At 37.9% G+C, this 11,959-nt stretch overlaps 1 protein-coding gene across 10 annotated transcripts; it reads left to right on the top strand.

The window, feature by feature from the left end:
• Nucleotides 1-3,860: 3,860 nt before the first annotated feature.
• Galphaq (G protein alpha q subunit) lies at nucleotides 3,861-11,959 on the top strand. 10 transcript variants are annotated; one of them, XR_015270682.1, is made up of 9 exons: nucleotides 3,861-3,899; nucleotides 3,987-4,546; nucleotides 4,648-4,832; nucleotides 4,893-5,047; nucleotides 5,542-5,670; nucleotides 5,879-6,008; nucleotides 6,075-6,228; nucleotides 6,300-6,642; nucleotides 6,875-7,063. XR_015270682.1 is itself a non-coding variant. In XM_086828571.1 (9 exons), the coding sequence occupies exons 2-9, from the start codon at nucleotides 4,429-4,431 to the stop codon at nucleotides 7,348-7,350; spliced, it is 1,062 nt and encodes a 353-aa protein (XP_086684697.1). In that variant the 5' UTR covers nucleotides 3,861-3,899; nucleotides 3,987-4,428; the 3' UTR covers nucleotides 7,351-11,959. The 10 variants fall into 10 exon arrangements, 7 of the variants coding, with proteins under 7 accessions (XP_086684697.1, XP_086684698.1, XP_086684695.1 ...); XR_015270684.1 differs by having other exon boundaries at nucleotides 5,180-5,670; nucleotides 6,300-6,407; XM_086828571.1 differs by lacking the exon at nucleotides 6,875-7,063 and adding an exon at nucleotides 7,268-11,959 and having other exon boundaries at nucleotides 6,535-6,642.

Here is an 11,959-nt window from a genome sequence, read left to right as displayed (position 1 = left end):
CATCGCTAGCGAGTTACAGCCAAAAAAAAACACCCCGCTCGTGCATCAACGTTAGAAAAATGCAAAATTAAATATGTTGTGAGTAGCGAAGAAAGCCAAATCGACTATGTTGTGAGTTGCGATCGAGTTTCCCGTTCCCCCGCGAACCCAACAGCCACCGGGCGCCGTCCCAGACCCGTTGGCAGGCCCCCCAAGAATTTTGCTCGCAGTCGAAATGCGCTGAAAAAAGCCGTGTTAAGTGCGCTAATTTGCTAAAATACGCGAAGGGACTTAGTGCGGACTAGCGGGGCGACGACGTGGTGATTAAACAATTGTTCGGCGCATCAAGATCCTGGCAAATTGCTTTTCTGCCACAATTTTTTCGTTTTTGGCCTCGCCCGTCGTCGTCGCTCTGTGTGTATTCGTAAAGCAGTGCGCCGCTCCAGGGAGTGCGAGCGAAACAGCCAATAGCGGGTGACAACACTGCAGTGCGCACTGCTTGCCGGAGGAAAACACCAGATACGGCGGATTGAAAAAAGTTTAATAATCGCTGCTAATCGCGAAAAGATATAGTTTTTCGATTCCACTCGTGTCCGGACAATGGAATAACCCTTGGGGCTTGATTGGGATACAGTGAGAAGTCCGGGTTTTCGCAAAGGCGAGGTGCCAGTACGTTCTGATTGGAAAATCGCGAAAAGAGCTAGTGCGTCGCGTTTGGGGCTATAGTTTTTCGATTCCAGTCGTGTCCGGACATTGGATTAACCCTTGGGGCTTGCTTGGGATACAGTGAGAAGTCCGGGCTTTCGCAAAGGCGAGGTGCCAGTACGTTCTGATTGGAAAAGGAGGGTGAATGGAAAGAGGGGAGGTGGGCGGTGACGTTGTGTGTTTACCTTAGCCGAGATACCGTTGATTCGAGATTCGAATTAGATTATGATTTTGCGGACTGCATGCACCGTTGTTTTTCCCTTTTAGATCTTACTTGCACTTGTTTTCTGCGACCCCAGCCACCCAGCCACCCCTCCTGCACTCCAGCTTATCATCACCCCGTATCTCTGTTTCTTTCTCTCTCTCTCCCACTTGCAGTTCCACTGCATACAGAAAAATAAACAAATACAAGAAGCATAAAGTATGCAGAAAATTAAATTCAAAAGGAGCCACTAAGTGTTTCGTGTGAAATCAATTTAGCGTCGTTCTCCGTGCTGCTCGTCGTCGTCGTCGTCGTACATACTCTTCTGTTACTGTTTCAATTACACTACAATGAATATTTGTTGAAACTGGCGTTGCATTTACAGACTGGTGTTTAAAAACAACAACAACAACAGCAAATTGACAACTATAAACAAACAACAGCAACAACAACAAACAGCCCTCACACAAAGCAAAAATATATCCACATATAAAAATAGTATCATAACGTAAGGTTAAGCCGCAACAAAGTCGAAAGGAAAGTTTTATATAAATTACAAACGCACCAGTAAAAGAAATAAATAACAAAAAATTAAAAACCAACTACACACGTTCCTTAAAACAAATGTTTTCCAAACCGCAAACCTAAACTAAACGAAATGCTTTTGAAATTAGTTTAAGCCAAACTAAACCAACAAACCGCAAAAAAACCGCGAAACGAAAAACAAAATAAAACAGAAAGCAGCAAATCGGCAGGGAATTCAAAAAAAAAAAAAAAAACATCAACCAACGCACACGGATTAATCGAAGGATTATAGTCCTGGCAAATCTAACGAGTGGATAACGGAAACGCCTGGAGAATCTCGTCAGAATCATTCTGCCTCCGATAAATTAATGCGTGAGTATCTAAAACTGGGAATAAAATTAATCAGGGTCTGGTTTCCTGCCTTGTGGTCAAGTCCCTGACTTAGTTACAGAAAATGGTAAAGTTTTAGGTAAAGTTGTCGTAATAGACATTCGGGTTTCCCCTAAGGCTATAAACTATTTGAACAAGAAGGAATGAAAAGTAGAAAATAAAGTTTTCCTAACAGGAAACTGTGCATTAAACAATGGAAAGAAGTCTTATACAAATTATTTAGGAACTCAACCCAATTTTTAAAATCTAAGTATATATTGGTATTTATCTATTTATTTATTTATTTATTTATTTATCTGATATCGAAAAATCAAAATTAGGTTCATATTGGCTCAAATTTTAAGAACCCAAAAGAATTAAGATCTAAATTATTTGATTCAAAAAACGATTAACACAACCACTTGTTGCCTGCCTTTAAAAATGCATATTCCATAAACAGTTTAAATAGCTGCTTTAGCAAGTCACTATTTCTATGCTATGGTGCCACAGAAATCTATAGTTTTGAAACCAAATTGATAATCAAATCAGTGTTTTAAAGTATTGTTCTATCTTACAATTTATTTACAAATTTCGGTTCTCTTAGGAGTTTACTATTTTGAATAACGTTTCTAGGTTTTATTTAAATTGATACCAAAATGCATCCATCTTCTAAGGCACCCCTAATCAAGACTCAAGTTAGGAGGCTGAAAAACCCTCTTTTCCTGCCGCCCCTGCAAATAAACTTTGATAACAGCTTCAGAACTGTTGAGCTCTGGAGCAATGTTCAGTGAACATAATTGAACATGAGTAATAAGCAACTGGCATTTCCGATCCAAGATCGCTTAAACCATATATTTAGAAAATCGTTGAGACCAAGGAGCCGAACCAACGAACGAACGAATGAACAAACGAACAGCTTGGAAGAACAGTAGCCGTCTCCAGATTAAGAAGACAAATCAAATGTTATCTCTGGAATGGTTTTATCATAAGCACATATGCACAGATAAGACGACTGTTGCGGATTCACAGGCCCCTCCCCACCCTCCGACGCAGCAGCGATTCGGTGGCATGATATATCTGGCGAACTATTGTTAAAAACCGCTTCACTGCGCCAATTCTCCGTGCCCCTGCCCCTGAAATTTTTCCGGCTATTGCTAATTAGATTTTGTGGCTTTGCTCAGCGAGAGGCGAGAGACAAGAGCGTTTTCCCCCCTGATTCCAGCCCACTCACTAATCCCGGACCCATGACTTTGTCCAGATCTCCAGTGATTCCTCCTGTTCTCCCGCTCTTTGTCAAAAAATTTTATTTGGTATATATTCCATCGATATTTTGTAGTCTCCTCCGAACTACCGAGACCTTGCCTCCATGTCCATGTCACAGTATTCAGCCAACGAAATTGGATTAGCAAACACTCGATATGGGAATAGAGTGCACCAATAAAGAGAGGAAATAGCTATAGTTGGCGGTAGGCCTCATATAGGCTTGCCCTACGCTGAACCCGTGAATGGATGACGTCTGTGAGTGGACCAAGGGAGCAGGGTACTCCTCTATAAACAAGAGGTTCTCTAAAACTTAAAGATAAATTAGCATAATCATAAACTGCTAATAATTTGAATGAAACTTTAAGACGATCAATAGTTAACTAAGGGTTTAGTATTCCCAAAGACTTCCCTTTCGCAGAGCCACCCAAATTAGATTTCAATATCCAGCAGGGTCAGCCGCGCGAACCTAGTGCAAGCCCAATGTGAAGCCATATATTGACCAAAATCAGCTTTCTCGCAATGAACTTGGCCGGGGGAACGCTTCCTCAATCTGTTGCCACCTGCTGCAGGGCGATCGGCGGGGCAGGTGTGTGCTCCCAGTGTGTGCACTGCGCAGAGAGAGGCATTGAGAGACTGCAAGCCAGAACAAGAACGGAAGCGGTAGAAGAACCAGACTAGACCAGAGCCAAAGCCAATGCCATGGCCAGGGAAAAGCCAGGGGTAGCCGATGGGAATCTATATCCGACGTCGTCATCGACGTCGCCAGCTCGGACCAGCGGGGCAGGCAAATATGAAATGTTAATTGCCAGCCCCAGACACAACGTGGCGAACTCTCGTTGAGCTAACAACTCTGGTGGTCCGTAGAGCCCATAGCTATCCAGTTCTTACTCGTCTTGGTTATGCAACACACAGTCCTAAATCAAAGTATTACTCTCTTTCACAGATGCCCTTGGATCGTGTTCGATGTGGTCTTGGTTCATTCGTATCCATCACTCTCAGCCGCCGAGTCACCGAAGTCTGGTCAAGGATCTAGCGTAAGCCGCAAATAGCAATAGCCAAAGAGAGCCGGAGGAGATCTGCAGTGGGAGCAAAGCGCCGAAGTACAAATGCATCAATCGAAACTAAAACTGAATCTGTAACTGAGAAACGGGTACCAAGCAACTAGCTCCCTTGGACACGGACACGGACACGAACAACTTGACGCAACACTAAGACATCAAGAGCAACAACAACCAATTAGATTAGACGACTGGAAGTCCAGTGGAGCTGAGAGGACACCATCCCACCACCAACAGCACCATCCAAACATACATCTTCTACACGGAACGGCGGCGGGTCGAGCGTAGTGGCTGCAGCACGCGAAAGCGTCCATAAATCTAGTTAGCATGGAGTGCTGTTTATCGGAGGAGGCCAAGGAACAAAAGCGCATCAATACGGAAATCGAGAAGCAGTTGCGCCGAGACAAGAGAGATGCGCGTCGCGAGCTTAAACTGTTGCTGCTGGGTAAGTGTGTTCCCATTTCGATTGCACTTAACTTGGCCTAATGCAATTGACGACGGCGGCCCAGCAGTTACATTATATGTATATTATCTATATATCCGCAGGCACTGGCGAGTCCGGCAAGTCGACATTTATCAAACAGATGCGTATTATCCACGGCAGTGGCTACTCGGACGAGGACAAGCGCGGGTACATCAAGCTGGTCTTTCAGAACATATTCATGGCCATGCAGTCAATGATCAAGGCTATGGATATGCTGAAGATTTCCTATGGTCAGGGGGAGCATAGCGTAAGTTATATAGATCAATTAAAATATATAATTAATCTAACGAATGACTCTTATGCTTAGGAACTGGCCGATCTGGTGATGAGCATCGACTACGAAACAGTCACCACGTTCGAGGATCCATACTTGAATGCCATTAAAACGCTGTGGGACGATGCTGGCATCCAGGAGTGCTACGATCGTCGTAGGGAATATCAATTGACAGATTCAGCCAAATAGTGAGTTGAAGGAGGATTAATTTACACAAAACCTACTGCTTTGACAGAACTCTTGACTATTGACTCTTGACACCGACTCTATTTTACATCCTTTTTACTAAATCATTGATCTTATCTTCGAAAAACCTATAGTTATCTGAAGGATCTCGATCGTGTGGCTCAACCTGCATATTTACCCACTGAGCAAGACATTTTAAGAGTTCGTGTGCCGACAACAGGGATAATTGAGTATCCCTTTGATTTAGAAGAAATCAGATTTAGGTATATATATAGTTTTCCCCTCAATATTTCCATGATTGCCTGTCTTCTGGTTTTAACATTTTGCTTTAATTTAATTCAAAACTAACGTCTTTTAGCGCAAGTCTACTGTTTTGTTAAGGAAATTAGTTAGGATTTAGGGAATTCTAGGGACTGAGACGGATTGTAAGACAAATGTAGAATTGTTTTGTGGTTTTTGGTCTTTAAACATATATATTTTTAAATGTTTAATTTAGCTATTTGAGCGATATAGCGCGTATTGAGCAGGCCGATTACTTGCCCACTGAGCAGGATATTCTGCGTGCTCGTGTGCCCACAACTGGCATACTTGAGTATCCATTCGATTTGGATGGCATTGTGTTTAGGTATTGTTTTTATAATTTATCTTAAGCAATCCGAGGCTAGAGTTGTATGCTAAAGAAAGACGTACCTTGTGCTATGGGTTAAGTAACATAATATGTGGCTTGCGCTTTTGTCAATATACATCGCTTTTATAATGCTTTTTTGTAGCTTTAATGTTCATCTTGTTTTTGATTTTTACTAATGTTAAATATTAATTCAACACACACACAGAATGGTGGACGTCGGCGGCCAGAGATCCGAGAGAAGAAAGTGGATTCATTGTTTTGAAAATGTGACATCAATTATATTTTTGGTAGCGCTATCGGAATACGATCAAATCTTGTTTGAATCTGATAATGAGGTGAGTCCATACATTGACATATTCATTCTTATTCCCTTTAAATAATTGACTTGTTTGCCTTTGCAGAATCGAATGGAAGAGTCTAAAGCTTTATTTAGGACGATAATTACCTATCCATGGTTCCAGAACTCGTCAGTTATTCTTTTCCTGAACAAGAAGGACTTGTTGGAGGAGAAAATTATGTATTCGCATTTGGTAGACTATTTCCCTGAATACGATGGTAAGTGTTTATTTGCAAATCCGAATAGCGATCAGAATTATGAACGATTTTATGCGGCGATATAAAACCAGGTCCCAAGCAGGATCACGCTGCGGCCAAACAGTTTGTTTTGAAAAAGTACTTGGCCTGCAATCCAGATCCAGAACGTCAATGCTATTCGCATTTCACAACGGCCACAGGTGGATGCAATTCGCCTATAAAGCTCTCTAAATTTGCTTTAAATTGCCTAAATTCATCTGTAGATTAGTTGCTAGTACCTGTAGTTACACGCTAGATATAACATATCGTAAATTCTATATTCTGTAGGTCCACAGCGTGATGCAATAGCGGCCCGAGAATTCATACTGCGAATGTTTGTAGATTTAAATCCAGATTCTGAAAAGATTATCTATTCTCATTTCACCTGTGCTACCGGTAAGTACTTACCTTTCGATCGTGGTTTTCTTTCGGGGTGTGTGTGTGCGTGTGATTTTGATTTTCAGCTGCCAAAAAGTTCTCAAGTTCCCAATTAAACTGATTAAAAGGTAATCTCTGTTGTTGAACATCATTTGCATTTGCATTTGCCGCTGGTGTAGAGTATCGCTAGTTCAATACTTGTACTATATGACATAGATTTCTAATTAAATAATAATCTATTGGAAAACAGATACCGAAAACATCAAACTTGTGTTCTGCGCTGTCAAAGATACAATTATGCAAAATGCACTTAAGGAATTCAATTTGGGCTAAGCTGGCAAGGATTTCGGGATAGATGATGACAAAGCAAATGAATAATTGATTTATAATGTATATGATTTTAAAAGTCCCTTAATAAAAATTCATAATTATCCTTTAATGAACTTTAGTGGAATGAAATGATATGGATAAGAATGTGTGCTGAACAAAGATTGCAGATAACAGTTGAGGGAACTAAGCTCTCTACTGAAAGAGTCTATAAATGTTTATAACCTTCAACTGTTATTTGCGAATCATGCTCTTAAATTAATCATCTTAATTAAATCAAACTAATTCGTAATCTCTTCTCTCTCTTCCCATTTAGATACGGAAAACATAAGGTTTGTGTTTGCAGCTGTTAAGGACACAATTCTGCAATCGAACCTTAAGGAATACAATTTGGTCTAAACTGGATTTTGGATCGAAGAAACTATTTTTGTGATTTTTATACAAACACACACACACCACACACACATACACATTCATATAATTCCTTTTTCGCATATTTACTAAATATAAAAGAGAGAAGAATTGGAGTAGCGCGAGCGAATGTGGCCGAAAATTAGGCATTAATTACATAGATCCCGAGAAAGTTTCTTAAGTTTGTGTAACATCAGGAACCGAAAAAAAATTGTAGCATAAAAAGAAAATAGAATACGAAATACTAAAATGATGATAAACCCAGCAGCAGCGTCACTAAAAAAGAATTGAAAGAAATGATATAATGATGTGTATACATTTTAATTTTTTGAGAGAATGAAGGTTTAACGAGAGAATAATATAACAAAAGAAAATCTGATACAAGTACCGATGCAAGGTGACCGCAAGTAGCCCCAGGAGCCAAGTTAGTTTCTCGCTTTATACTACGAATATATTGAAGATCGTAGAAGGAATACCTTTTGTACTAAAACTTTGACAACGGACAGCTTTTTTTACTGAACAAATGCATTGTGATTTTAGCACTGTTTCGGCAGGGAAAACTCTTGTTAGAAAAGGGAATCGTTCGAGAGATGGCATGACGCGACGATGATTTCCCCAAAGAGTTTTGATAGAAAAGTACGCTAGGAAGGTGGTTGCTGTCACCCTGCATCGGTAATATTTAAACAAACTTGATTACTATAGAAACTTTTGTAATAAAAAAAAACAAAACAAAACAAACCCGAAACAAAAATTAAGAAACGTAAATTTAATCAAAAGCTTGAAAAGGAACAACAAACTGAAACAACTTTGTCGTACTGAAGCATAATAAAGCTACATTTTACTAAAAAACAAATAACTACAGAAAGAAGGAAGAAAAAACAATTTTGCATAACAAAAGAATATAAAAAAAAAAACAAAACAAAACAAAACAAAAAGCTCCCCCGGTGTAGATATATATATTCAAAGAATTATATATATGCTAGAAGTTTCTCATTAGGATTTCAAGGCATAAAGGATAATACCAAGCAGAATCATAACTGAAGGGAAAACGATGGCACAGATAATGCTGTATTTTTGATTAAGCTAAAAACCGTAAATATTGAAACTATTGTTTACAGAAGTAATTAACTAAACACACATGCAAACGGATAACATATAAAGAGTGTCATAAGCGCATAATTAAAATGAATACATTTATTAATTTGTACCCTCCCCCGCCAAAATTCATTGTAAATTACGATTCGTATTAATGCCATGAGAGAACGGAGAAGTGAACACAAAGCCAGGGGAAATTTGTAAAAGTAACGCCATTTACATGGAGGAGGAGCATCAATTTTACTAATAACACTTGTTTTTTATTATTTGTTTTTATTTTTTGTAGCAGCAGAACATGCAACTTATTGATATTTAATCAGACATCAGGTCAAATCCAATCAATCTGGTCGAGAAAGAGAAACACAGCTATCGGAGGAGGGGAAAGAAAGTTGTTTTTTCGTTGCCATCAAAATTTTCAGTCGAAACAAGCACAAATTGTTATCAGATGTAGCCTTGATTTGTCGTACATTTTAAATTTAATAACTTTGTTAGTTGTTTTGCTTATTTTCTAGATCTATATAATATATATATGTACGCAACACTGGACGCCCTTCTGTAGAGTAGTGTGATCCATGGAGCCTGCCTGCGTCCAGTGCGTCCAGTGTTTTGTTTTTGTTTTTATAATTTTAGTTTAATTTAATATTATATACAAGAATAACTAAATGAGACGCACATCTACTATACAGAGAATAAAAAACGAAAGAAACAAAACAACAAATTATTTATGTATAAATCCAAATAAAAAATAATTCTACTCTACAAAGCAAGCATATGTGGCAAGTAAAAAAGGAAAACGATACATAAAAAAACCAAGAAAAAAATATAAAACGTACATATATGTAAAATAAATATGAAGCAAAATGTTTTTCATAATTTATTACACTTGATTTTCGTTCAACCGAGATTCCCTCAATCAGCAGCAGCATTCAGCATTCAGACAGTTTTGGAATTTAGTTTAGTCGGGGCCAAAATTAATACGGCAAGGCAAGAGACGAGACTCTTAGCAGATGACAGAGACCCATGTGGAGTGAATCGAGGACAGAGTACAGAGAATCCTATAACCGCGCATAACCAAAAACCAAATGAAACCAAAACCATACCCATACGCATCTTAGTTTAAGTACGATTCAACAGTGTGTTGTATAAAGCTTTAATCCACGTAACCACATCTAGTAAAAATAAAGTAATTAAACCATTTTTATGATTAACCAACAATGGATTAGCTTTTAAAAAGCTTCAATAAGTCAATGTGTATTTTAAAAGATGATGAGAGATCAGAGAGCCATGAGTTTCGAGTTGATCGATCGGAATGGATACGGTACCGGGGGTCTATATAGGTTCTTTGAGGCGAATATTAATTCACAGTGCCCCATTTTGGTATATCCGATAGCCATTCTCAGACACACTTACACACACACAGACATGACATGAATATATAGTTTTCCGTCCAAGTGAATTGCATCAGCATCAAGCGAGCAGACAAAGTCTCCCATTTATTTTGATCTTTTTCCATATGAAAAATTCGGCGGTTTCAATGAGGCGATATTTCCGTTTCCGGTTCCTTACATTTACAGTGACAGATTTGTTTATTCCGTTGGTCTTATTTCCTAGCATTAGGTGCCTTTCCACTAACAACAACAGCAGACTAGCTTCAGCCCCCCTTAAAGAGTTAATAATCAGTGGTATTGTGTGTGTATTGCCAGAATGTTGTGTTTAAGCTCAGTGAATCAAAAGGCATAGTTTAAAAGTGTAAGCAAATATCGTTTGAGATCCAAAAAAAATAATAAAAAAATATTAATTCTTGAAAGATCAAATACAGCTCGCTTGCGAGCCTTTGATTATATCTTTGGTCATCAAAATTTAATATAACTGTCGGAAACAAGTTCAATAATTGTTGAAAATTTCACATAAAGTAAGAAATATCGTATTTTCTTATTGCATTTGTTTATTTTTTACTAACGTCTTTTGATCCACTGGGAAAGTTGAATGGTGTATGGTTGGTTCCCTTGTTTTTTTTTTATGGTACACACAGATAATACTTATGACAGTTGTATGTAAATATTTGGCAAACTTTTCTTGGGGGGAAATGATACCGATACCGCAACCAAAACCGAAGAAATACCCCCCCTAAAAGAAAGCGATCGAGCATTGAACTCAATAAGAAGCTATAATAGAACGAGAATTTGATATAAAAAAGAAAAATCATTAATGTATGTATTTTGTATTTTTATATACAATTTATAATTTTGATTACACTTACAATTGTTACGATTAATATAACTAAAATTAAATATGATGAGAGCCGATAAATAATACGGAAAAAATCTACTAGTTATGTATTTCCAATATAGAGCGAAAAGCAAGAACATAATACACATAATACAAATCCGATGATTGCTAAAGGAATTTCAAAAAATATTATAAGGAATTAAGATTAAAACGTAACAAAACAAAGAAAATTTTCTAAGTAAAAAACAAAACTCAACAAACAACAACCAGAACTGCAAGCAAAAGGGACAACAATTTAAATGGGAAATTTATGTGTATTTGTGTAAAAAAAAAACAAACAAAAATCTAAATCGGATTGAAACGGAAGTTATGAAAATATATGTATGAACTTTACGGCCTTGAGGGGCGCCACAGTTTTCAGCATATATACCCTATATATATATATTGAAGGCCATTTAGGCGTGGCATTCGATGGCTAGTTTTTACTTTAACTAATGTATGTACATGAAAGAATGACCACATTCCACATTAAGAAAGCTTGAAAAGCAAATAACTAAAGAACAAGAAACCAAAATATGAAGAAATCTCCCTTGAAAACTACATACAAGTTCTTACTAACAAAAAATAATATATATATAATAATAATAATATAATGAAAAGAAAGCAACTCCAACCCCTTAAGTAAAAAAGCAAAGAAGTAAGAGAGAATATTAGTTGTGAGTTCGGCATGTGGCATTTTTTGATCGGAGCGATCGATCGTTCGATATTAGGGAGAAATATTCGAGTCGTATTTCTACATTATACACCTAAGCATATATGTACGTGTGAATCGGAAGAAGCTAAAATGAAACATCCACTGGAACTGCATGCTTAGCCTAGGCTTAAGGCGAAACCACATACAGACCCCAAACGGAGACCTATGCAGGCGCAGGCAGTCCAACATTGTCCAAGGGCCGACGACGACGACTATTGATAAACGTGTAGCATTTGGAATAATTCGTTTCGTTCTTGCACGGACATTTTACGTGCTTGGCATATGGGGATGTTTGCGGTGTGTTGGGTGTGTCTATATATATATAAATATATATATATATATACATTTGTCATACAAATCATATTGAATGAGGCGACAGACGGACGGTGGGACGTTTGTATGATATGAAGTGGCAATTGTAACTAAACAAATTTTTTAGATAATTAAAAGTATCTATGTACACCTTAATATTAATGACAAAAACCAATATAATATTAAATAAAAGTATATTGAAAAGAA

Source organism: Drosophila serrata, unplaced genomic scaffold, assembly GCF_035046125.1.
Source record: "Drosophila serrata isolate PLE 108 unplaced genomic scaffold, ASM3504612v1 contig_184, whole genome shotgun sequence".
NCBI lineage: Eukaryota > Metazoa > Arthropoda > Insecta > Diptera > Drosophilidae > Drosophila > Drosophila serrata.
The sequence above is the reverse complement of the archived record's forward strand: the minus strand, read 5'-3'. Positions and strand labels throughout refer to the sequence as shown.

What these genes read in the sequence shown, in the direction of transcription:
- Galphaq (XM_086828576.1), top strand. Translation starts at nt 4,429, where the DNA reads ATGGAGTGCTGTTTATCGGAGGAGGCCAAGGAACAAAAGCGCATCAAT. An exon ending in ATGGTCAGGGGGAGCATAGC is followed by an intron (nt 4,833 to 4,892) that starts GTAAGTTATATA and finishes TCTTATGCTTAG; the next exon opens with GAACTGGCCGATCTGGTGAT. An exon ending in TTGACAGATTCAGCCAAATA is followed by an intron (nt 5,048 to 5,179) that starts GTGAGTTGAAGG and finishes AAAAACCTATAG; the next exon opens with TTATCTGAAGGATCTCGATC.